General features: G+C 35.1%; 2 protein-coding genes across 4 annotated transcripts; one reads left to right on the top strand and one right to left on the bottom strand.

Moving 5' to 3' along the window:
- Positions 1 to 1,273: 1,273 nt before the first annotated feature.
- On the bottom strand, positions 1,274 to 25,530 carry LOC136800905 (ATP-dependent RNA helicase DDX1-like). 3 transcript variants are annotated; one of them, XM_067057516.1, is made up of 29 exons: positions 25,439 to 25,530; positions 20,606 to 20,648; positions 20,180 to 20,231; positions 19,974 to 20,037; positions 19,746 to 19,775; positions 19,474 to 19,555; positions 19,157 to 19,204; positions 18,858 to 18,938; positions 18,601 to 18,684; positions 18,297 to 18,373; positions 17,991 to 18,063; positions 17,740 to 17,816; positions 17,354 to 17,459; positions 16,628 to 16,683; positions 16,165 to 16,188; positions 12,455 to 12,507; positions 11,379 to 11,439; positions 11,030 to 11,101; positions 8,292 to 8,318; positions 7,870 to 7,959; positions 7,564 to 7,614; positions 7,230 to 7,304; positions 6,860 to 6,919; positions 6,489 to 6,618; positions 5,879 to 6,167; positions 5,464 to 5,506; positions 2,574 to 2,669; positions 2,323 to 2,443; positions 1,274 to 2,012 (listed from the first exon to the last, which is right to left on the bottom strand). In XM_067057516.1, exons 2-29 carry the CDS (start codon positions 20,622 to 20,624, stop codon positions 1,891 to 1,893), a joined length of 2,163 nt encoding a protein of 720 aa, XP_066913617.1. In that variant the 5' UTR covers positions 20,625 to 20,648; positions 25,439 to 25,530; the 3' UTR covers positions 1,274 to 1,890. The 3 variants fall into 3 exon arrangements, with proteins under 3 accessions (XP_066913617.1, XP_066913618.1, XP_066913619.1); XM_067057517.1 differs by lacking the exon at positions 25,439 to 25,530 and adding an exon at positions 21,713 to 21,758; XM_067057518.1 differs by lacking the exon at positions 25,439 to 25,530 and adding an exon at positions 21,397 to 21,420.
- On the top strand, positions 12,797 to 15,840 carry LOC136800860 (centrosomal protein of 112 kDa-like). The gene is made up of 4 exons (XM_067057474.1): positions 12,797 to 13,801; positions 14,347 to 14,544; positions 15,139 to 15,281; positions 15,591 to 15,840. The coding sequence occupies exons 1-4, from the start codon at positions 12,797 to 12,799 to the stop codon at positions 15,751 to 15,753; spliced, it is 1,509 nt and encodes a 502-aa protein (XP_066913575.1). The 3' UTR covers positions 15,754 to 15,840.
- Positions 25,531 to 26,677: the final 1,147 nt, after the last annotated feature.

Below are 26,677 nucleotides of genomic sequence, written 5' to 3'. Positions count from 1 at the left end.
ATTTTTTCATTATTTGCATAAATTTAATACACCTTTTTTTACGTGTTTTTTACACTTTTCGAAAAGTGAATTTTGACTTCAAAAGCTTATAACTATTATTTTACATTGACATGGATGCTAGCCTTAAATGAAACTTGAATTCCAGGACATTTTTTGCGATTTACCAGAACTTTTTAAGTCCTTTTTCCTTTTTATGTATTGGATTGAAAGTATAGTAGAGTAGTTGACACATAAAAATTGGAACCGTCAATATAAATTAATTTCCACAAAGCACTAAAGCTGAGAAGATTTTCCAAAATGATTAATGTTGAAAATAAAGTTGATTTCAAAGTTTTTAATTTATAGGATTTCCAAGACTTCCTAGGATTTTCAAGGACAAGTTTCATTTTCCAGGTATTTCCAGGACGTTGCCAAAAACCGCCCCGGGGGATTCAAAAACGACCATATGTCCGGCCCAAAATAAGGCCTTTGAAATCGGACCCTTACAGTGCAGAGAAAATTTGCAAAATTTGAGCAAAAATGAAAAAACGTGACCAATTTCAGACAAAATATGGCCAGTTTTTTGAAAATTTACACCCTCAGAGTGCAATTTTTTCTCATCTTTGCTAACTTCCACCATTACATTGCACTTTGGGAAGCTTAGAAAATATACCCTTAAGGGCCGCACGTATGGTAAGTCATTTACCTTGAGTGCCTCCCGGGCAAAAATCATTTGTCAGCTCTGACTAACGTTTTTTAAAGTATTCAGCAGAAAATTATCTGCCTGCATCCCTTTATTTTATAAAAATCCCAAAATCGTCTTCAACCCACATATCATCATTCGCCGTCCCCAACCACGACTCTCGAAGGTCGCCGGACTGTTCGGTGGCTCTCGAAGGACGGCGTGGGTATATTAAGTGATATTTTAAGGACCAGCTAGAAAATATTGAGAAATAGAAGACCAGAAAAAATTGAAAGAGAGGCTCCCACGACGTCCTGTGCCACGACCACCTGTCCCACGACGACCTTCGAAGGACGCCGCTCCCACCCACGACGACTCTCGAGAGTCGGCGCCCCCAACCACGACATCCTTCGAAAGACGGCGCCCCCAACCACGACTTCTTGTTTTCAACCGAATTATGAGCCGAAACCCCCCTCATACATCTAGGTACTTATTTCTGAAACGCTTGTTCCGAGTGGTTTTCACACAAACGCCAGATTAAATATGAAATCAGAGGAAGTGGCGCAAAAATTAAATTTCTCAGTGAGGGTAAGGACCTTTCGATCTAGTTAATTAAATTTAATCGATTATTTTCTATTTCTCAAATCTTTATAAAAAATCTATCAATAATAAATACAGTAGAAATTATTTATCTAATGTGTATAAACACAACCAAAACAAAAACTCAACGGAAATAAAGAATTGCTTAGTCTCGCAGTGTTAATTTTAATACTAACGATAAATCTTCGTTTTCAAACTCATATCGTCTACTATTACTCCATCTTGAATATGGGGGGGGGGGGTGACAGACATACACATAGTGAATTATGACCCCCGAACAACAGATTGTACCCGCCGGACAAGCATTAGTTGACCCCCGGACATTCAAAATTACCCAAAACAAGGCAAATTTTGAAGATTTTTACTCCCCCGGACAAAACATCCAAATTTCAATACATCCTCCACCCCCCCCATGTACAAAAATTTTCTGGAAGAGCCCAATAATCCAAAATCTCAACAAACTAATTTGTATTGTGACTAGAACCCGAGTGGTGAATCCGTGGTCTTGCTTTTGTCGATGGTGTAATTGGTGAATCGACTATGAAGCAATTTCACGCTATTCCAGAGTACATCTAAAGCTTTTGATGCGGTCAATGGCAATACTAATTATTCATCTACTTTAACAGTCATCATACAGCAGTGTTCCAATCGTTCATAAAATTTAAGTACGAGATTTGTACTTGTTTTTCAAGGACAGCAAGTTCAGAAACAGCAGGTGCTAACTCTTCTTGGTGGTATTTCTTCGTGTCGTCTGAAAAGAAAAGTTTATTGTATATTGTAAAAATATATTTTCTAAACACGAAGATTAGTCGTAGAAATTTGTTGTAGAAAATCGCAAGTAAAGTTTAGATGTTTCAAGGATAAAAAATTTTGAAGCCTTTGGATGTTCCTAAAGACGTTCTTGATGATGTTCTTATTTTCAACATTTTGCGAGTATTTTTGTTTATTTTTCAGTGAATTTCGGGTGTTGAGTCTTAAAAATGTTCTTAACTTGTTCGTAGGATTTTGGTCATAGAAGCCTGATGTTCTTATATAGTTTGTTCTTATAAAGAAATTTGTACCTTCTCTTTTCCTTCGTTTTCCATAAGTGACTTTCCCGTCGAATTCATTGACCGGTATATTCATGTCAGAGGCCACCATGGTGATTGTTTCTCCCAAGTGTTCTTCAATATCTTGTAAATACTGAAAATAGAAAATTCAAAGCAATGATCGGTTGGTTTGAATTTTTCAATAGAAACAGCATCGAGACAGCAATTTGTTACCTATCAAATTTTCAAAGGGTTGTTTGATTTTAATTAAGTAACCCACTTACTTTCATTTCGTCATACCAAATAGTACAACCTCCTTTTTCTAGAAGTCGCGTGTTTCGACAATTACGGCCTCGGCTTTCACATTTATGATACCAAACCTATGAAAAAGAAAATTCAGTACATTCGTCAAGAAATTGAATAAATGTATCAAGACATATGTTTGGCATCGCTGGAAAAAGTTTCTCTCGCTGTAAAAATACTTTAGGTGTACAAACTTTCGCGAATGAAGACGTAACAAGCAACATGCTGAATGGACCTACCTAATGATTAACATCAGATGAAAATAAGAAAAAAGTGACAATAATTGTACAAAAATTCAGAATGGAAAAGTAAAGCTTGTGTGTTGAATAATGTAAAATGACAAAAAGGAATTTCCCCAAATACGAAAATCACTTAAACCATTCAGGCTCAAAAAACCCTATTTTAGACAGTTTTTGGCCCAAATGTGCCGAAATATATTTTTTTTCGAAAATCTGGCTCCGTCACATTTTAGGCATTGCCATTTTGCATCATTGTGCAAAAAATCAGAACAAAATTATGAGTCAACATTGAGAAAAGCTATTTTTTCTTATTTGGTTAAAGGGAATTTCCCCAAAAATACGAAAATCCGTTTTTTAAGGCGAATAAGAATTTTCCGGGAAAAACCACTTCAGCCATTCTTTAGAGAATATTGCCCTCCATCTTTATACAAAAAATCAGAAAAAAGTAATGACAGGTTTTTGCACAAAGTCCAAAAAACCCTATTTTTAGGTAGTTTTTGGCCCAAATTTGCCCAAATAAATTTTTTCTCAAAAATCGAGCTCCGTCACGTTCTGGGCATTGCCATTTTGCATCATTGTGCAAAAAATCAGAAAAAACTAATGAGCCAATCCTGAGAAAAGCTGGTAACAGAACTTTCATCATTGATTGTTGATGGGGAAGAGGGAAGGGAAAATAGAAATAGAAAGTTCCGGTTGCAAAATCAGTTTTATTGACAATTGAATCTATATATTAATAGCCGTAGTCTGTATGTCTGTTTGTTTGTTTTTTGTGTGTCACTTTCGTTTTCGCAAGCAATGTTTTTTTTTTCTCGATAAGTTTGTTTTGATTGACAGATCGGATAGAGCCTGGTTTAGACTTTATTCAGCCTTTGTTTTGAAATTTAAGGCCCATCTACATTTAGTAATTTTAATTTCTGCCCAGGCGTGCCTTTTTCGAATGTATTTAACGATCGTATTTATTAATGACATTCGAATTCTTTTCAAAACAAAACAAGTTTCTTTTATAGAAAAGAACATTTCAAATGTAAATCAAAACATAAAAATCAAAAAGTTTTTCGGACAATAACAGCATTCAAAGGGCGATATAAAGCATAAGAAAAAATTTGTTCACCTCTTTCTTCCTATAAAAACCCGATAAAAACATTCAAGTCGTCGTTACTGTTAAAAAGGGGGCTTAAAAAGTGTGTACGTCATTTTACATGTTTTAAATTCGAAAAGTTATAACAAGGGTTTAAAATAAACAATTTAGAATCGTCTTATTTTTTTGATCTGATAAAAACAAAGGGCTGAATTATTCTTTTGATTCTTTGCGACTTTCCCACTTTTTCTTGAAGAATTGTCATTTCAACTGGACGGGATATTTAACGCGAGTGAAGCGAGAAAAATAACTACCTGCAGAGTCGTTTCAAACGACACTGGTACAGTAAACGATGCTCTTTCTGATAACTTTTGACTTAAACAAAAAATTATGTCATGGGGGGACAGTACACTCGTGATCCAAATATGGTTAAAAGAAAAGACACCCAGGGAGGGTTAGAGTCAAACGTTGTAGAGATTTCGCACTTTTAGTGCGTTCAGCTACAGCTTAACCGGCGTGCGACGCCGGGTACCGGCTAGTTATGTTTAATGGTGGGCATTGTTATCAATAATGTTTTTGTGTGAAAAACAAAGAAATGTAAGAAAAAGGTCAAATGAAAATCTGCAAAAACGGCAGATCAAAAATCGGACTCGAGCATGTTTTGGGCATTGCTAATACGCATCTTTGTGCAAAAAATCATAAAAAACTAATGATAAAATTTCAAGAAATGCCAAAAAAACGATTTTTCCGTCATATTCCCGGTATTCTCGGCCTAAATCAGGCTCTGACACATTTAAGGTATTGACATTTGCATCAGCGTGCAAAATTTCATGAAAAAATATAAAGTACAGCTTGAGAAATGCAAGAAAATAGGTTGTTCCGGCGATTTTTAAATAGTTCCGGCTTCAAAAATAAGTTTTATTGAAAATTGAAACATGCTTGATGGTGGGCATTGCTAATAATAATGTTTTTGAATGAAAAAACAACCAATTATGAGGAAAAAGTCCAATGAAAATCCAGAAAAACGGCGATTTCCGGAAAAAAAATTTTCTCAAAAATCGGACTTGGCCATGTTTCGGGCATTGTTAATACGCAACTTTGAGCAAAAAAACAGAAAAAACTAATGATAAAATCTCGAGAAAAGCTGGTAACAGACGAACAGACGAACGAACGGACAACGGTTATTTATAGGACCTCCAGGTAGGTCCAAAAATGGCTTGGTGGGACAAATACTTCTTTAATTGGCTTGAAAAGTTTGTCCTTTGACTTATTAGGTGGTTCGTAATTATATTTCACGAGCTTCGCGAGTTTTTCCGAAAATTCGCGAAATTTAATGCCCGCGAAAATTTTAGTGCCAGGATTTTTGCCGAAACCCTTAGGAAAATGAGATAAATCAGTTGAGAAAGGGACCGTGAAAAAAAATTGTCTCACATGTGATCACGGAAATTTATCCCCTTGCAGGTAGTTAGTTACATCATAGCTGCAAAAAGTCCCGAACTACTCTAGTTTGACATTCTACCATAAGCTAAAAGGCTAAAGATTTGTTTAAGTTACCTTTTCCCTGCATTTCGAAACCAATGATAATGCTAGTCCCATTCTGAAAAAAAGAGGGGCAGAATGATAACATTGGTTTTAACACATATTTCCCTGCCCTCTCTGGAGAACACGTTCTCATCTTTTATCTAGGATCTTTTGGAAGAAGTGTGGCCTTCAAACTTAAAATTAAAGTGCTTGTAGACTAGTAGTTAAAGATTATTCTGAATTTTTCTATCATGCTAGCATCTAGAATGATGCGACCTTGAGCGGAGAAATTAGGATCTACTCGGAGATTAAATTACACCTGAATGACAAAATTTAACTAAAATCGTGGAAGAACTTTATCGACAGAAAATCGAAATAACAGTTAACAAAATATTCGGCCGCCCCGGGTCGGCGAAAAAAACTTCGCTAATACTACATATTAATGTACCTGTCCGCTCTTCCAACACGACCTATCCTGTGTACATAATTCGCTTTCTCGTCCGGTAGCGTGACATTGATTACAAACGGTACACCCTTGATGTCCAGACCTCTTGCAGCGACATCAGTGCAAATTAGAAATTTGACTTGTTTATCTTTGAACTGTTGCAAATTGGAGCCTCGTTCTTTCGGGTTTCTATCACCGTGTAAACAAACACACGAAAATTGTTGTGCGTTTCGTTGTTTGAGGTATCTTTCCATGTTATCACAATCTAATTTTGTTCGACAAAAAATGATTCCTATATGGAGAGATAGAAATCTCAATTAACATACAGAAAATAGATCAGTTCTTATGCTGCTTTAATGTGATAAACTTTCGCGGGGATTAAATTATGCGGTTTAACTCATCCGCGAAATTCTAAGATTTCGCTGGGGGTTAACCTGTTTAACTTTCTTTACCAAAGCTTAGGGCTCTTTCCAACATGGTGTACGTCTGATTAACAGATTTACGTTGAACCCAAAGAACTCTTGTCTGCATAATAAGCCCTGAACAATCTCTTCACTTGTTTTTTTTTCTAAAAAAAATACCAGACCCTTTGTAGATTGATAATTTTAAATACCTTGGTCCATGTTTTGTTTTTCGATGGCTTTGATGACATATTCTCCTTTCAACACTTTGACAGCTTCAGAATATGTTTCAGGGAAAGTAGAACTTGGATGCTTATCGTCCTGCTCGTGCACACCATCCGTCTGATAACAGATGAAAAAATATTCAGTGTAGAAAGTCTTTAGCTTGACTATTTGGTATCTTCTTATTTCCAACACCCGCAAGGTTCCCAACAAGGGGAGGAAACCTTTTTTAAATGAGCTGTCTAAAATTTTTACTCTGGATTAACAAGGGATTCACAGCAACTATCATATACAATAATTTAAATAAACGAAACAGCGATAAATTTTAAACATTTGGACATTTCGTGTGAGAAAAACTTACTCTGATTTTCGGTTTCAAGAAATGCCAGGCTGTATCAACTTTAGGATCTACCACACAAACCTAAATATCAGAAATAATCATCACTCAGAATCAATCACTTGTTCAGTACAACTTACAATTAGGCTATCACAAGTACGGCTTCTTTGTTCTCTAACAGAAGATTAGACGTTAGCTTTTCTGATAGACGGTAAATGGAATGTTATATTCAAAAATTGTTCTTAAGTGTTGTGAAAAATTTCATAACGGAGGGGATAAGCACATTAAAATCACAACGATACTTCTAATTGAGACAGAAACTCAAAATTTTGTATAAAATGTACAGGTTTCGTCATCCACAGGTAAATGTAGAAAAATAAATGAATATAATAACCGTGTGGTGAACAGTATCAGGGACGGAGTCTTGTCCTTTTAGATCAATCCATGTTGGAAAGTGCATGATCTTCTCCTATCCAAAGAAAACGATTTTATCAATATTATCCAAACAAATGAGACGAATAATTTTGGTGTTTTGATGCAAAGTTATCCCAGACGCCGAATTCATAACCAACACCCCTATGTCTTCAGAGGTTAGTTATGCTTTCATCCAAGGAATGAACACGTTTTTGTATCATACAAGAGAAATACGAGATTTTCAGTTGCTGGCAGTACCATCAAATTATCAGTTATCCATGTCCCCCTGTATTACTTAACTACTACACACTTACTGCAAGTTTTTTTACATCGAAATTGTGAAGAGTCGCACTGCAAATGATTAACTAAAAAAATCAAAGAAAAAGAGTTTCTATTAACTTTGATGTCAACACAAAATCACGACGAATTTCGGTGAAAAGAATCCTTTTGAAACCGCCTATAAAGAATTATGCTAAAAATTACCCCTTTTCAATTAAATTTCTGAAAAAAATAACGAAAAAGGAAGAAGGTTTCTCAACCTCTCAAACTCTAAGGAAAATCTTAATCGTTCGCAAAAGAGAAACAGCAAGAAATATTGCATGAAAGATATCTTCACAGACCTGTAAACGTCTTCCATCAGCAGACATTTTGGGACACGTGTTAAACAATCGTTCAATCAATGCACCATTGTTTTGGTTCAGTAATCCATCCTAAAATAATTCAGTGTTTCATATTAGAGGTTTTCAATTCGCCTAACTTACATAACTTCTATTACAATAGAAGGGAGAAAGTCGATTTACGTTGGCCTCTTCAGAATCGAAATAGCAAACCTGAAAGACCTCTATAGAAATGCTAAAATTTTCGTAACGATTTTGGCTATCAAAAGATTGCAAAATTTCCTCAAAAGCAAGGCCGATGAGAGCCTTTTAAAGGGGGTGCCAACACTGTTCTCACAAACAGCGGTAGATTTTGCCGTTCAACATCGAGGATCATGAAATGTATTTCCGAGAGATTTATTATCCAATCAATGAAATAAACTTACTACTTCGTCAAAGACCAGAAATCGAACCTTTGAAAAAAAGAAGAATAAAAGTAATAGTAGTGCTTAAATCGAATGAATTTTCGCAAAATATAATTTCACGCTTTCGCAAATTTTAAACTCACAGAATCGCGTGAGATTGCTGATTGGAGTTAAATCTCAAAATTAGATTTCTTGAAAATTAATCCGATTAACCTATTTTACCAAAGATGTTTCGTTTTAGATAGAAAAAAGACTGGGACGGTTTTAGGGTGGCAAAACGGACAAAAAAAGCCCGCGGCTACGGTCGAAAAGGTGTATAAAGTGAATATTCTATGACAAGACTTTGGATATAAACAGTGACATGGGGACGTGATGATCCCTAGCCAAAGTTGCAGTGGTAAATTAATGAAATTAGGACATTGGTGCCCTCGACAAACAAGAAAAGAATGTATCAAAAAGTAAGGGGCGAAGCGAGCGCAAAGTTTTTCTTTAAATAATTTTTTTCTTTAACTAAGCAACTATTATTTGTTAGGTGAAAATAAAGTCTATTAAAAAGTCCATCTGAAAACCATGAATGGCGTCCGGGAAAGTTTTAAATAGCTTTTATTTCCGATCTCCGGTCCGGTTCATATTACAGCACAATACATTTTGATGGCTTGGTGAATGACTTTTATCTGTTGGTCTCCGATGTATATTATTGTCTCGGAAAGATATTCTAGATAGTGACACGTAGCTTTATCACTCATCCGACCTGAAGGGATGGCTGGATTATTCAATTTAATCGAATACGTACTACCATCTCCACCCTCTTTTCTCTCTTGTTGTCGTGTTTCTCTATTTCGTTTCTTGATACAACCACGTAAACAATTGCGGCGGTTTCGCACGCTCCCTGGTTGATCTTCCTGAGTAGAAAGTAACCTGTTCGAGCCTTCATTTCTGCACAATTCTCTGCAAACTGATCGGGTGGTTTGATCAGTTCCCAGGCTGTGAGGTAGTATAACACAAACAGTAAGCAGAAGAAACCAAAAACAGAACATGTCTTTTTCCTTGCATTGAGGACGAAACATTGGCGTTCTCCAAGTCTTCCGCCAATCAAATGTTCTCTCGTGATATTTTTTTCCAAGTTATGTAAATTTGTTCTGTCTGTGTAGGCAATTACATCCGGTTCATAATCCAGTATCAAATTTTTTCAACATGTTCAAACCAACTTGCCAGGGAAAATAATGCCATGTGTCTATCAAGGGCCTATCAATTATATTAGGAACTTTATGAAGATAATCTGTTGGTCAATATTTCAAATCTTTGAAAATTTACATTTTATACTTTGTTATGCATGTAAACCGCATTTTTTTGGAGCAATGGGAATGCAACCTCTTATTGTATTTTAACTTAACCCTTTAAGTGCCACGGTCATTTTTTTAGAAACTGCGCTGCGCAGACCTGCCTGAATGATAAAAAGGTGCCCAATTGTAAACCTTCAAGCTAATTCGCTGGAAGACAGAATTGAGTAAAGCAGGGCCAAATTTGAAGGTTCTTGGATCACTCGTTGACCAAAAATGGCTTAAAATCTCGCTGGAAAGACTCATTTTTGATTATTTTTTTGCTCGAAAATGAAACCCAATCCAATTCCTACGAGTTAGACCAAATATCCCATGTCTGATATATACGACATTGGCACTTAAAGGGTTAAGCATTGCTCAGCATTATGAGTGTTATCCAGTTGTTTGGATTTTTTAATTTCAATTTAGAATTGACTTATTATTTATCTTTTTAAATCTGATAAAAACAAAGTTGCACTATTCTTTGTGGCTTTCCCGCTCTTTCCTAAAGAATTGTCATTTCTACATTTCACTCCTCTTTACCATGACATTTTCTCAAAATATTGTCGAAAACTGGACGGCGTATTTAATGCGAGCGAAGCGAGAAAAAGATCTCCCGGGGGAGGACTTTGAAGATATCTTTTTATTCATTTGATCGTTTTTTTAAGCCAGCTTCAACATCCAAATAATCTGGCACCCGATGTAGAAATTTTCTTCCGACACGCTAAAGCTCTGAAGGTCGGGAAAATTAGCGGGATATTGGCCCGCTCCTTTAGAGCTTTAGCGTGGGCGGTCGCCAATACGCCATCGGAATATCAGATAAACATCCAAAGGACTTTTAGTGCGTTCAGCTACAGCTTAACCGGCGTGCGACGCCGGGTACCGGCTAGTTTCATTTATTTTGACTGTTGAGTGTTGATTTTATCAATGTTTATCCAAATAGTTTGTAGACTTTTAAAGTAGTATTTAGTTTCTCTATTTCCTTGCCACTTCAATAATATGTACATTAATACACAAAGCATTACATTGACTCCTCAGATGCCACCAACCGTTTGTTATTCTTTCGATTTTTTCTAACACCCCAGACCAATAAGATACAGTCGAAGGCTTGGTTGATGGCATCGTCTTAAGACTTTTTCTTTTTTCTTTAAGAAATGAAAGTTTTCTTATTTTGGTGACTATTAGAGACCTAATTCAGAAGAAGAACCAAATTCAGATCACCGCCATCAAAGAGGATGCAACGCCCCCCACCCCACTGAGTTCTTGTTTAAGGTCTTTTTTTAAATGCTCGATAGGGGGTTATGTTTTGAGAAATCGAGCTGGGACTGAGCTTATACAGTAATTCAAATAATTTTCCATTTTTAATATTTTGAAAATCCAATTATAACAAATTTCTAATTTATGCCCTTAACACTTTGCATATTTTCATCTTAATCTCACCTGATCTAGTTTCAGCTTGCCAGAATCCACAAAATCTGCTATTTTTCCAGGAGTACCGGTCAAAATATCTACCTAAGAAGTAAAACCAAAAGATCATAATAGAAATAGATACTTTTGCAATGAGTCCGTCTACCATGGACTTCTGTTTTTTCTCTACTTAGTCCGTTTCTTCAACAAATTGTAAAAGTCAAGTGTAATTTTGCACGACATATAACGAAATTTCAGACAGATGCCCATTTTCTAGAGTGCCCTTGATTTGCGTTTTACTGTCTTTCTCTCGGAGATATCCATGAGCAATGGATTTATTGACAGGTACTGAAGAGTGGTGATAATCAAATATTTAAATCACCCCTTGTTGTAGCTCATTGATTTGGTCACGTGTGTTCTGTCCACCAACCAAGCACGAGTTTCTAAATGAAAAGATGAAGATTGAACATGAACATACAGTAAAACAATAAACTTATATTCACCATGCAGTGCCTATGCAAGCTGCTGAGTCATAGCGTACACCATTAAAAATCAAGACCATCCTTGTGTCATGAGGGATTTATAAATGGAATTTTGTATGTTTGAATGTTTGTAAATATGCATTATGCATGAGATAAAAATATCTCAACCAGATATAGAAATTCAGACATTCTTCGGCGAGCGTTCGTCCGGACAAGACGTATTGAGGAATCACGGATTGCGTGGCCATCAGACCTAGGTTAGCCTGGTTTCACAAGTGGACCCCGTTGACCCCAGTCTGACTGCCATGTGCATCCACAAAGAATGCTGAAGCAGAGTCGTTTAGAGACTGGACCGTAAGGTTGGTAGAGGGAAGTACCTGGATGAGGCAGGTGGTGAATCAAACGGGGTGAACTGCGCAGAGTTGATAATAAAACCCAAGTCGCAATAAACTGAAGTGAGCGGCGACGCCTGGACGCAGGTGAAATATTGACATTTAAATTTGTTTGTTTATTGTGTGTAACTTTACTTTATCATTTGGATGGATTGAAATAAATATGTACGAGCCGAAAAACTCTAGTCTACTTCGTTCTACTATCACTCTGAATTCCACTGTACATTCAAGTCCTCCCCGTCTTCTAGCGGCGGGTCAGATCTTAAACGCCTGGGGCATAAAAATAAATATTCGCTTATCGCGCCAGGAGAGAACCGTGCACAACCTCTTCCCGCGCGACACTTGTGTTCGTCGCGATACTGAACGTACCTCGAGTGCCATTTCGAGGTACATCACAATGGCACATTCTTGTGTCAGGGCATTGGTAGGCTGCAAAACATAAAGCTTGCTGGGAGTCAAAAGCAAAGATCACGATATCACTACGCCAAACTCATAGTCAAGGTCAAAATGAAACAATACTGAAAGACACAACGCAGATTCATTTTCATTCAGTCTTCATCAATGTATCTTTAAAGTCAACTTACTTCAGTTTCGGTGCAGGCAAATTCTTTTTGAAAAGTGTAATTTGATCGTGAGTCTGAAAAAATAATGATATCAAAAAATAGAATCAATAAAAAAACTAAGCACTTGTTAATTAGGGCGTGATTTTTACTTTTAAAAAGATTCGCCCCTGGAACATGAAATTCGAAGCAAAAATCGGGCGGGAGCAAATCAATAAACAAATCAATTACGTCAATATTTTTATCAAAATATTTGACGTCAAATTATTCTTTAAAGAACAACAGTGTTTGAAAAAAAAATTGTCATTTCTATATTGTAAGTAGTCTAGGCAAGCCAGACATTTTTGGTAGAAGAAATTTTATATTATGACTTTGGATAACGACATTATGGGTTCAATGGATGTTTCAATAAAGATGGTGTCAAAGCATGATTTGGATTTTAATGAACGACATCAAAATTCAGTTCCAAAATACGAAGAAGCTATTATAAAGAAAGGTCAAATAGAAGCCGTTATCGAGGAAGCTTTTGAACCGAGAAATACTGGTGACAAAGAATCAACTAAAGATCCAATAGATACTGTTCAGTACGCTTTGAACGTGGCCAGCAAGGTGAATCAACAAATTCTAGAACTTGGAACTGTGAAAGAAAAACGTGAAAAACTAGTCCAAAAATTTGAAGAGGCGCTTCAGAAGAAAAAAGAGGAGAATATTTTTGTGAAGCCGGTTGATAAGTTGAAAATAACCGCTGGGAAACCGATGGATTTTGACGATGCTTTGGAAACGGAGATGAGGCAGAAGACGAAAGATTTTAACAACAAATTGGACAAAATAGAGGGCCAATGGACCAGAAAAATCGAGATGCTTGAAAATAAAGCAAAAGAAGCACTAGACAAGAAGTTTTATGTCGAACAAAATCTAAATACTGTGCTTTTAAAAATGAACTTGATGGAATTTGAATCATCAAAAAATCAAGAAATTATCACAGCTTTAAGAGTAGAAAATGCAAAATTAAAGACTGAAAATGATGATTTGAAACTCAAATTGGTTGTCAAATCTCAAGAAAAAGAAGCACAAGATGTTACGAAAGCTAAGCATGAAACGGCTGAAGTAATTGAAAGCAGTGGCTCTGGTAGCGACCAGATTGAGACTAGATTACCAAATCAATCATTATTGGACATCGCCAAAGCTGAACAAAAAACAGTTCCGAATACTAATGTTCGATTTTCAATTCCAGATGAGTCGCCTCGCAAACGATTGGAAACAAGAGTTGGACGCCCAATGAAAAAAGTGGACCAAAAAGATAGAGAAGCAAATGCATGGAAGAGGGATTCTTCAAATAAAACTGCCTCTAAGCCAAAAGCAGACAAAAAGGTACAAAAATGAAAAATTTCATCGAATTGTTTTATTTAATCTTTCAATAATTCTATACTCCCTTGAAGACCAGGAAAAAATAGCATTAGAAAGGTTATGCATGGATAAGTTTAAGTAATATTACTTTCTCTTTGATCTTTTAACATGACAACACGCGAGATGAAACTCGAGGTGGTCCAAAAAAACTAAAAAAAAACGCCAATTTTGGTGCAATTTGGCAGAATTTATTTTGGCGATTTAATAAAATTTCTAAATTTAGCGAGAATTAATTTTGGCGAACGACACTTTTTTGTTCAATATTTTAGCTGAAAACGAGGGGGAAAAAGGGTTTTTAGGAGAAATAGAGAGTAAATTGAAAGAAAATTAAATTTGGCGAGAATTTATTTTGGCGAATGAAATATGAATTTCTTTCCGCCAAAATTTCTTCCCTTATGGTATTAGCCAAAAGCTTTTTGGGATTCTGCAGGAATGTGGATCTCTACTAGGAGCCCTTTTCAGCTTGTACATTATTCAATCTCATAAAAAAAGTTTTCCTCCAATCTTAGGGAAGAAAGCAGACCAACGCCAAATTGCAAATTGATAAATACAAAAAGATAAGCAACAAGACTGTCGACCAATCGAAATACGGACAAAACAAGCCAAAACAAGAAGGAACAAAAGTGATTTCGCAAAAAGAAGTTAGAACAGCATCAGCAACTTTAAACAAAAAGTGTGATCTAAAATGCAAAAACACTACGTTCAAGGTAAGCCTTTTGGAGCAGTTTCTACTGTATTTCTATTTGGTTGCAGGATGCTCTTGAGGCCCATTTTCGCAACTATAAATGCTTTTAGCGAGCACCCCGTCAGCACCTTGGACTGACTGCCCAATTTCCCTCACATGGTATGGGTTCACCCGGGCGAAGGTTCATTCACTTGACTAGTGAACTGCTGCGATTGGGAATCGAACCTCAGTTCGTGCAGCAACCAAGATCAATGGCCACTATACCAAAGTGCCTAACAGCAGTAAACCACCGGAAATGTCAATTACCTCTAATGAATCAACCCCACTTTCAAACCAATGAAAAAGGCTTCAAGACATCTGAGTCCGAATCAGTAACGTCTCAAAATTTAAAGGTTTTTTTTTTTTTATAAGAGTGATATCGTTTGCTTGTACTCATCAATTTTAATTCACAAGCTTTTTCATATTGAATTGACACGAATGTGTTAACATTTTTTTGCTTATATAAGCATAATATAACAATAGGCAGAAACTGTCCTGATATGAAATATGTGCCTGATATGAAGCGGGAACTATTATATAAAAATAAAGCCTTTAACCCTTTTTTATTGATTTCAAGGAGTCGGCAGTTTTACAAAGAGACGTCAGATTCAGTGAACCAAAGAAATCTCAAGATTTTCGCAACGGATCTATGACACTTACCAGCATCTTCATAAAAGACGGAATAAAACAAATTAAGACACAGGTCCCAACTGTTAAGAAGTAAGTAAAATTTCACATAGGTTTACACTTTCACAATTATTGCAATTTTAGACTCTTTTCACCAAATTTTCTGCAAAGTAGGAAAATAAAAACCTCTTTTTATAAATTTTGTTCCATAAAATGAATTGTTTTTTTGTAGAATTTGCCAGTCTAAAAAATTAAACTCTTCTACTATCTTTATATTTGTGATAATTCAAAATAATCAACTATCTATCTCCATCGAAAAACCCTCAAAAAAGCTTTGTTCCCGTTCGAGTTCAAATTAGTGAGATTCGACGGTGAATAATTCTTTTTTTTTTGCGTTTTCAGACCACAAGTTCAATGTGATGCAAAACCAGTCAATAAAACCATCCAAGAACAATTTAAACAAGCCAAGAAACTAGCTGTCTTCAAATACAACAAAAATCCGAAGAAGCCGATAAAAAAATTCGCCAACGGACACCATTTTGAATCCAAGGAATGCTGGGATTAATTCTTAATTCAGTTTTTTAATTTTTAATCTTTTTTTCTCTTCTATTTCTATTTCTTTCTTTTATAATAATCATTTTTTAAATAAATTCCAAAAACATAATCTTTATTTCAAATGTTTAATGATTGATCTAAATTAGCGGGACCTGGGTGAATCCTTTTCAACTGATGGTGAAAAGGAAGGATAGTATCTTACTCCTCATACAAAATTACACAAATATTTATTGATCGATTGTCGTTTGACGCTATGGAATTCTCAAAAATCATTTACACGAGAATGGTGTAAAGCTAACTTATCAAACCTGTACATGTACGTACATACTTGCACTCATTTGCGAATCTCCTGGCTTGTGATTATCACATTTTGCCCTTAGTAAGTTTTTATCTATTTTCAGAGAAAAAAAATTAAAGATACCTGAGTTGCCAATTCTCTGGAGGGCTAAAAAATATTAAGAAATATTTTTAAAGGGTTAAGATAATCTAAATTGACCCCATAAATAGTCAAGACTGGTAATGGGGTGACAGATTTGATAAATTTTGAAATATCTACCGTATTTTGTATAGAATTCATCATAATATAATATTCATGTGTAATATGCTATCCTAATAGATGGATAAAATCAAGTTAGAATACTATATGCAAAAGTGAATATCCTGTTTACCATCTTAACAAGTTGTATAGACCATTTCACAGTCGCAAAGCGCAATGGGTAATTAGAGCACTGCGCGCTAATGTCGACTTATTAATGTTCCAAAGTTTTGAAAGGTTTTGGAAAATTTTGAAGATAATTTTGTTTAGCCAACAGAAAGCCGTCATGGAGGCGCATTCAGTCCTGATTATGATCCATTTCGACTGTGAAATGGCCTATGAGACATACCTCCATAATAAGAGCAGCAGGAGAGCAAATGTTGGTGAATTTCTTTGGAGCTGATACTATAAAAGCAAAAAATAAACATTTTGAGCGATGCAAATATTTACATTCTGTCCGAGAATGAACAAGTTATTTACTACTTATCATTAGCACTAGAGGAGCAAAACTGCTGACCAATGGAGAGGCGCTGTGGTTATTGCGTAGGCAGCTATCGTCGGACTCCCACTCGAAGTGGTTCACTTATTAGTAAGTGAATGGGCTTCAGAGGCTCCTGCAACTTAATCAAATGGAAACAAAGGAGAACCAGATGATGTGTACTCAATTTAAAGTTCAAAATAAGGCTGAGACTCAAGTCAGATATCATAATTTACAAACCCAATTGGCCTATGTATACAATCATATACTATGATAAAATTTATTCATACAGAAAATTCAAGGCATTATTCTTTAATTCAATTTTCATTAGAGTTTCATGCATTCTCCGTTGGTTGGTAAGAGTTAAATTTTTCAAACAAATAGCTTTTTTTCCAGCTACCTGATGACGTCATTTGACAGGTGGCCAATCGACATTATTAGATGTTACTGTTAGAAATTAAAGTTTTAGACTCTCTAAAAGTCATCTGTTCTTAACATTTTAAGTATTTTTATGTTTAAAAGGGAATGTAATGTGTACAAGACATAGGAAGATATACAAAGCAATGAAAATAGTAAAACAAATATACAAAAACTTACATCTTCTTGATTGGATAGTTTTGGTTGCTTTGCATAACGCTTGAAAATGACCAGCAGGTGGATGTTTGAAAGGTTTGTTGCCAAAGTTGAAATGTAACTCTGCATTCTGCAAAATGAAAGGTTGTATCAAAAGTTGTGAGTTTATGTAGTGATTATTTAAAAGGCATTACTTTAATGATATAAATACTGTCTAAATAAATTTATCGACCCAGAAATATCCATAATGTAAGTTAATCGTTGCTTGGATCACAAGATTTATGTTTGTTTTGTTCCCCAATAGATTCTTCTCCCATCATATATAAATACTGATTGTAAAACTAGTCCTGACAAATCAGGATTGATAGAAGAACTTGTTAAATCAATTCTGATTGTTTTCTATTACCAACCTTTAATGTGACAGAGGCAAAAAAAGCTCTGTTATCCAAGTTTTTTGGAATGTCAAACGCTTTTTCAAACACATTTCCTGCAAAGGAAAAGAAAACATGATTTCATAAATGTAAATCATTTCATCAGTTTCATCAGATTTGAAAGAGGAAAATATATTATCAGTTCCATAAAACAATAACAGTTCCAGATTAAAGACCGCAGTTTTAAGGAAACAAAAGTTACTAAGAGTAGTCATAACATTCATTTTTACCATTTTTGCTGAAAGATATTGATCCAGCCTCCAAATTCAAGTAACATCCAAGAATATCATTTATTCCAAAAGGCTAAAAGCAAAACCATAATATCAAAATATTAAAAAATGTTTCACTGGCGATGATGAGAGTTAATAACCATAGAATAACTTGATTTAATAGTTCAATAACACCCCTTGTAATAGACACCAGTAGTAAGTAGGTAATCCCTCTCTGCCTCGACTTCAATGATTCTATAACTTTTTCTAGCCTAACATGGCTTTAAAATACGTTTCAAAATGTCATTGTTATGGTAAAAGAAATACCTCTCCATAAGTATCAAATTGTCTTCTGTAAGATTTCTTGCCTGTACCTCCAAAGCCAAAACTTTCATTGTCAGTACCTGAGTATTGTACAAAAAATATGATATGACTTGGTGATAAGGAAATGCTTACACAATAAAACCCTATTGTTTGTTTCCTAAAATTAAATAGTAGGCTTGTACTAAATCACTACATGGCAGGTACTACAATTGAATCCTGAGAAAGAAGGGGAGAAAAAGAACAAAGTTTTAAAAAAAAGACCCTTATAGGGAAATTAAAAGGACAATGATTAGTTACAATTCCTTACCAACATCAAAAACAGCAGTATCTGTAGAAAATCCAACACGACACAAACCTTCATCAGTGATTTGAACTTCATAATAATATTTTCCTGGGGTAGAAAAATTAACATAAAAATATACTAGAAACAATATCTTCTTTCAGCTAGCAACATAATTCAAAGATATTGTAAAATATTTTTGGTTCAAATTAAATTAATAATTGTATAAAGAAAATAAATACCACATATGAATAATGATTATTTAAAACTTAAATAATATCTACCTTCCACAACACCAAGAGTAGATCTTGCACCTTGCCATCTTTGCTGACGTGCTTGACATAACAAGCCATCTTCCCCAATGGCTTTGTATCAATAGTAAAAAATATCAACTTTACTAGACTACTCTCAAGGATTTAAATTCCATAAGGCAAAACTGAATTCTAAAGAAATTAAGATTTTTTTCCAAATTTATTGAATTTGTTGAAAATAAATCATTTCAAAAAAAGTCATTTGTTGAGTTTTTCCTTTCAAAAGAACACTATTATTAAGAAAGCACAAGATATTTGTGTATTGGACTTACCCAATCCTGGCTCACGATCAAATTTGTTCATTTCCCATTTGTTATTATCTAGTATAAAATAAGGTAAAAAGACAATGTTTGGAGATTAATATCAAAGTTCCAAAGAAGTATAATTATCAAAATTAATGGATTAGATCTTTACAAACATGAGAAAATAAAAATCTTATCTCAAACGATAAATCTTCAGTTTATTGTATTTCATCTTACTGCTGGGACCTCCGAAGATGAGAAACAACAAAACCATCCAATGCTACATAAGTATTGTAGTCCTCAATTCCATGCACAAAAACGAGGAAATGAACTTTTAATAGACTTACTCATTTTTTGATTTGTGCTTTTCCCTTCTTTAACAGTTACCAAGTTTTCATAAACGATTTGAATGACAGGCAAACAAAATGCCTAAAAGGTATACAAAACAAAATATAGTATAAATGAAGATGATTTTTTTTTATTTGATGAGCATTCAGTTTATTGAAAAGCACAAGAACATGTTTATTCCTATACAAAGGATATTTCAAAGCTTTAAAAACAAATAATAGTGCAATGGTGATAAAAATATGAAAAGGTACTAGTAAAACTGAATACATACCCCGGTTTTTCCACTCCCAGTCTCCGCAGCCTAAAATGTGAAATAAAGTTTTTGGAAGTGTTGGCTTCTGCTTAGGTTAGACCTATGTTTTGAGTATTTTCATTTGATTAAATAATTTGCCTAATCCCATGATGGTTTTCTGTTAGAAAAATAATGTAATATAATATCATTTGCTGTCATTTGATCACTTTACCAATCTAAAGCCCCAAATTACACAAGGAAACTAACCATGAGAACGTCACCACCTCCAAGAATCATTGGTATAGCTTCAGCTTGAATGTCTGTTGGCAACCTTGAAAAAGATAGTAAAATGAATAGAATCTTTTAATCTGTTTCTGCTTAGATTGATATCAAAAGAGCAGAGTAGTATATCATTTTAATGAAAATGGAATATCAAGGAGTGTAAAATAAAAACGGTATTCCGACAGACTTACATCCAACCCATGTCTTCTGTCCCTTTGACCATCTCAGGCATCATCCCGAATTCTAAAAAAATGAAAGACATTTTTGTAAAAATACAAAGACGTAGGACAGTTATTTTTTACTTTCCAAAAAGCCATACTAAAAAATTAAAAGTAATATAAACTCCATTCCATATTCAAAGAAATTATTTCATGTTATAATCGAGTTTGAAAAGGCCTTTTCATAAATTACGTCACAAACATCAATTGCCTCATATTCAAACTATTACCATGGTGATTGTGTCCCTTGAGACATTAAATGATTCTTTTATTGAATAGGAAGTAGTTTTTATGAAATCCGCTGGGAGTTAATCACTATGACAATAATTTCAAAACGAGGCAAGTGATGTTCGTTACGTAATTTATGAAAAGGTCTATCTTAAGATGATTTACACTAACCTGAGAAATGACCAGCCATTTTGACCTCTCAAATATCTTGCCTCTAAATAGAGAGAATTAATTCATATTGAATTAAATCATGTATATACCATCAATTTCCCTTGGAATAGTAGTATTTATTGGTTTGAAATACTTAAATATGATGGGGAGTGTATAACGCTCTGCACCTAAATTGACTTTATTTTCATACCCATCACATTTGTATTGCTAGAAAGATTATCCAACCTGACATTTTGTAGTTGCATTAAAGATTTAGTTAGTGTGGTCAATAGTCCTTTTTTAGAATGCAACTGTTGAATATAATCAAAAACTTCACTTATAGTTGGAGAAGGCTAACAGACTATTGAATAACTAATTACTCTACCCTGTTGCCTAGAAGCAAAATAATTTACCCCATTTTCACTTCTTAGAGTACTAAGTAATTAATGTTGTAGTAATTTGTTATTAAATAAACCCCTACATTCTCCTAAATAACTATAGCCTAGAATCAAAATAATTTATCCCATTTTTGCTACTTGGACGTTGGAGTAATAAGCAATTAATGTTGTAGTAATTAGTTATTCAATAAACCCCTACATTCTCCTAAATAAATATAGCCTAGAATCAAAATAATTTATTGCATTTTTGTTACTTGGACGTTGGAGTAATAATTAATTCATCCTGAAGAATTAGTTATTATTCAATTGTTTCAATAGACCCTTGTGTTCTGCTAAAGGTCTATTTTAAATGGTGAAAAGGGTTTGACCCATATCAACTTATTTGAAAAAAAAACTTCCCAAGAAAAAGTCTACCTCTGGATAGTCAGGGGAGCATCACTTAATTGGGATGTTCACCTAATTTGGATATTTTTACTCCCTTAATTTTTTAATTTTCATTTCCCGCTTCTTTTCTTCTTCACTATCAGTTTATAAATTATTTTAGATAAAAAATGAAAAGTGCAATGTCAAGTTTAATGACTGTCTAATGGAGTGATCCAATTTAATTTAATCGCGATCAGACTCATTGAACACAATCGTGTAATCGAACGAAATAGAAAATTAATCGAATGTAATTGACAATCAATCGAACCAATCGAACATAGTCAACTATCAATCGAACCAATCTAACCTTACTTGAATCCAATCGAACACAATTGAATTTTACCCAGGAATCAGTCGTTGGATAGACCTTTTCGCCTTTCCATCCGCCATATTGAATTGTATGCAAAAATTATGGTGGTCGAATAGACCTTTTTTCAAAGAGGCCACCCTGTTGAATAATTATGTAGTCAAGCAGAAAAACAATGATAAAACCATGCATAATTATTACAATATGCATGATACAGTAATTATGCATGGCTCTATCATTGTTTTTATGGCTGGACTACATAATTATTCAACAGGACGTCCTCTTTGAAAAAAGGTCTATTGCTGTGGTGAAATTCCCTTAGAAAGTATGCAAAACATATGCAAAAAGAAAGTATTAATATAAAACTTACATGCATAATTGGCATTATATTAAAGTATAATCTTTTAGAAGAAAGATTAAATTTGCTTCTTTTGAAAACTAGAAATAATCAAATTCGCTCATCTCTTAGAACAAGCACTTCAAAAAACCATAACATTAGACATAAATTCAAGCTGAAAAATCACCCCCGAAGGTAAAAAATAATCCTTATTCGGATGACGGTAAATTATTCTCCTGGGAATAGAACCGCCAAAGGATCAAATCAAAACATTGATATGAACCCGCTGAATGTGTGACGTCATAATTACTGCTTTCAGTTAGCGTGTTTTGAAAGTTGTGTGTACTCCGTCTTGGTAGATTTTTTAATGGCATGAAAACAGAATATGCAATGTCGTTAAGACCAAATTTCTAAAAGGCTTTTGTTGTTCCGTAAATATTTCTTTTTGGATTAAAGAAATTTCATTTTTTATTGTTCTAATGATTATAATATTTCTTTTATAATAAGATGCTTTGTTGTCTTTTTAATCTTTGTATAAACTTGCATATGTTTTGCATATTTTTGAACTAAATCCAACCACAGCTTTTTCGTTCCTCTATTTTTGCATACCTACAATTCAAGATGGGTAGGTGATAACTACTATCCGTATATCTAACACTCCTTCTACTCCTTTTCCTTTCCTATCTTTCTTCTGTATCTTTGCTTCTACTGACTGTTTGAGACTTAGTTTCTCATTTCTGACTAAGTTTTGATACCTGTCAATCATTTTTCGACCAATCAAATCATCGCACCGGGTCGGATTCGAACCTCCACTAAAGAAAGACCTTCGGTTTCGGAAGCCAACACGCTATCCGTTGAGCCACACTCGCACAGCAGAAGACAAAATTTGGAAATACTTATAGTATGACAAAAAAGACGGGGGTAATGTTATTATAATATGGGTAAAAGTACCCCTTTTTTAACCTGACTGAAATTCGAACCGTTACTAGCAACCCTGCAGGGCCCAAGGCGCCGAGTATGCACCCGGCACAGTGACAAGCCGTTACTAGCAACCCTGACCCTACCTAACTGTTAATGACCCAATACCCCCTGAAAACGGAATTACGGATAGGAAAAAAAATCGTGTTAGATCTACGGATAGTATATATCACTTTCCTTCAAGATGGCGGATGGAAAGGCGAAAAGGTCTTACGTATTGGTATATATAGATATATTGGTAAATAAAGGTATTGGTATTATGTTCGACAATCGAATCGCGATGATAGACCTTTTTTTAAAGAGGCAGCCATGTTAAATAATTATGTACTCCAGCATAAAAACAATGATACTTACTTCGTTACTTCGTTACTTCGTTATTGATTATGTACTTTATACCGTGAGAGGTCCTAAAGCCGACAGCCCGGCCTAAAGCCGATGGGGTCTTTCAAAGATACAAACTAAAATAAAAACAAACCTTTCGCTGTGACGCAACGAAGATACCAAAGTGTCGAGTAAACTGAGAGATTTGATACATTGAACCAATTGAACCAAATAACAATGATTGCTTCTTATAACAAAACATATTTTTTTATTGCAATATGCACAACGTCATAAATGACAACAGTAGTAACAGCATCATAAAAAGTAACGAGATGTTTTGATTTTCCAAAGCACATGAAAATATAAAAGAGGTCTGTGTACGAGCGTGCTCATTTTGAAACGTTACGTAATCAATCCTGGTTTCTATTACTTTACACTGGCACTTGGCTTGATTGTGGGGCCAGGACTTTGTGTAAGGATACATAGATAGATATGCCCTCCGATGTATCGGAATGGGTCCTACCCACGGTGGAGTAGGAATCACAGCGCAAGCAGACATTGCAACCCTGCAGATGCGAGCTGCCGAGCCATGGTGTATACCACGACACTCGAACTACACGGGAGAACGGATGTCCTCGCAAGTGTAGAACCTCCTGAGTGTCACGGCACACCACAATGTCTGAAATATCTACCCATACTCTTGTATCAGAGTTATGGTACCCGATTCCCCTCACATGGCATGGGTTGACCCGGGCGAAGGAACATTCACTTGCCAAGTGAATCGTAGTGCCACGGTGGGTATCGAACTCGAGCCTCCTGGACAGAAGTCGAGCATGATAACCACTACACCACTACGCCTACATATAGACGACGTATATTACATTATATTATATATTACATGATAAGAATACAAATAGACGACGTATATTACAATTATTATGTATTACATGACACCTTGCTCCTATTCTAGTAAAGATAATATATGTCGTCAAAGAGTACACTTAAATGAAGAGCTGTTCGATTGCGGGCCTTCCGTAAATAAACATCCGGACTTATAGGTGGTAAAGAGGGCGTTGATAGTTGCCGCCTCATTGATTCGATGTTTGTTATTCAAATTAGTGCTACCGCATCCGCCCTTTTTTCAACTTCGCGCCATTTTTACAATTTAGTATGTTTGTTTCTTGATGGAAACTGGTCCAAGTTGTTTCGTATTTTTTCCCGCACAAGTCACTTTTATTACAAAACTGTTATTGTTTTAAACATGAGCCAACTGATCCAGAATAAAAGGTAATTATTTTTACAACTCGCACTTTTTAATTACATTAATTGACATCTTGACATTACAGCTATCTTGTTAGATGTTTTGTTTCGAGAGTTCTAGCAATAGTTTATCGTTCAACTTGGAGAGGGAATGTTTGTGAACATAGAATTTTTTTTCATAACAGTTATTTGGGGGGTCGGAATTAGGCTGGGCTGTCGGCTTTAGGACCTCTCACGGTATGATACAGCCATGCATAATTTTTAAAATATGCATGATACAGTAATTATGCATGGCTGTATCATTGTTTTTATGCTGGAATACATAATTATTCAACATGGCGGCTGCCTCAAAAAAAAGGTCTATTCAATCGCGTTTGATTACGTTCGATTGCGATTTTTGTTCGAAGTTGTTTGATTGACACCGTCTGGTCAATAGTTTCACTTTCCTATAACTTGGAAAGTTTTCCTTTCGTACGGGCCTTTCCTCCTCTGCCTAATTAGGAAATTTGGGAAAATTGTAAAATACTTATAACAAAGACAAACTCAGGAGGTAAGGTAAATTGTGTTTTGACTGCTTTCAACCATTTTTCTAATGCAAAATAATTTCAAACTTGACTTCACTGCCATCCATCCCCAAACACCCAGCCACCCACCCCATCATCCAGGCCCAGGGCCCACACAGGCAAGGTGCATGCCCTTTGGAAAGTGAAATTATATGAGAAAGTCTGGAAAAATAACAATGGCCAGTTGGAAGAGTTGTAAGCCTTTACTATTTAAAAACGATTGAACTTATTAGAATTTATAAAAGAGAAAAATATACTTTTACATACCAAAAAAGCTGCGAGCTAGAGTCAGGTTCAAATTTTTCTGTAGACTAAATCGAAAGTAAAAGTAATTGCACCATCGGGAATTTTTGCGCCCGTCAAGGGCGCCTTAATGAGGAGTACCTAGGGAAAATCTCACGATTCAGTTTTCCGGCTCGATTATTCATGTTTGTTCTCGATCATTCATTTTTTATTTTGTGTTTTTTTTACGCATGTTAATGTTAACAAAGACAGAGCCTTGCTCGATTAAACTACTTTTCGTAGTATTTCCCCGATTTCCTATCTTTCTTCCGATCGGATTCATTAAAAGGTTATTCAAGATGGCTACCGAAGCGATAGTGTTTTTGATCATTTGCATGCTGGCATTGCAAGTTTCATCTTTTTGAATTAGCTCTAACTTGGCAAATTAATTCTTGCATCAGGGACATGCTTTTTTGCATCGTGTAAAGACTTTATTTGCTCTAGTTTTCGTTGATTTTTATGAACTATTTTTTACCAAAAGTGAGACTTATTTTTTGCTTTGTTTTGGTATGGTTTGTTGTTATGATTCCATAACATTCCATGATGATGCGATGGTTGATTGCAATAAAAAACATATTTTCCTGTTGGGCTTGGAGAAAGTTATGGATGGATTATTGGATGAAGTATCCTAACGTATACATTTCCTATGTAAATGTAATGAAGAAGAAGAGAGAAGTAATTTTCACCAAATATGGCGGCTTTCACTGCAATTCGATTGAAGACGATAATGTGATGAACAATATTCGATGAACTTTTAGATCGTATACTGGAATTTCATTAAGTAAGATGAAAGTATCTTTCAACAAATTATGGACAAAAATCCAGACGGTGCGATTATTGATTTGCAATTGATGCATTGGAGTTTTTTCACCGCTGCTGCGATTTGATATTTAAGACGATGATGCGATAGATGATTTGATGAACTTTTAGATCATTTATTATCATAAAGTGTTACTGGGATTTGATTAAGTAAGAACTTTCCTCGACAATTTGAGGCGGGAAACAGGGCTCGAGTTAGAAGAACTGAAAACAGTTATGTCAGACCGTGAGCTGTGGAGAGAGAGATACTCGGTATTTCCGACCTAACGGTCGAAGGATGATGATGATGAAGTAAGACCAAAGTATTTTTCAACAAATTATGGACAAAAATCCAGACGCTGCGATTATTAATTATTGTGATTACAATTGATTGATGCATGGGTTGGGCGGCAATCGAAAATATGT

The sequence above is a fragment of the Clytia hemisphaerica genome, unplaced genomic scaffold (genome assembly GCF_902728285.1).
Source record: "Clytia hemisphaerica strain Z4C2 unplaced genomic scaffold, Clytia hemisphaerica genome assembly, whole genome shotgun sequence".
Taxonomy (NCBI): domain Eukaryota; kingdom Metazoa; phylum Cnidaria; class Hydrozoa; order Leptothecata; family Clytiidae; genus Clytia; species Clytia hemisphaerica.
Note: the sequence above shows the minus strand (reverse complement) of the source record. Positions and strands in the feature narration are given on the sequence as shown.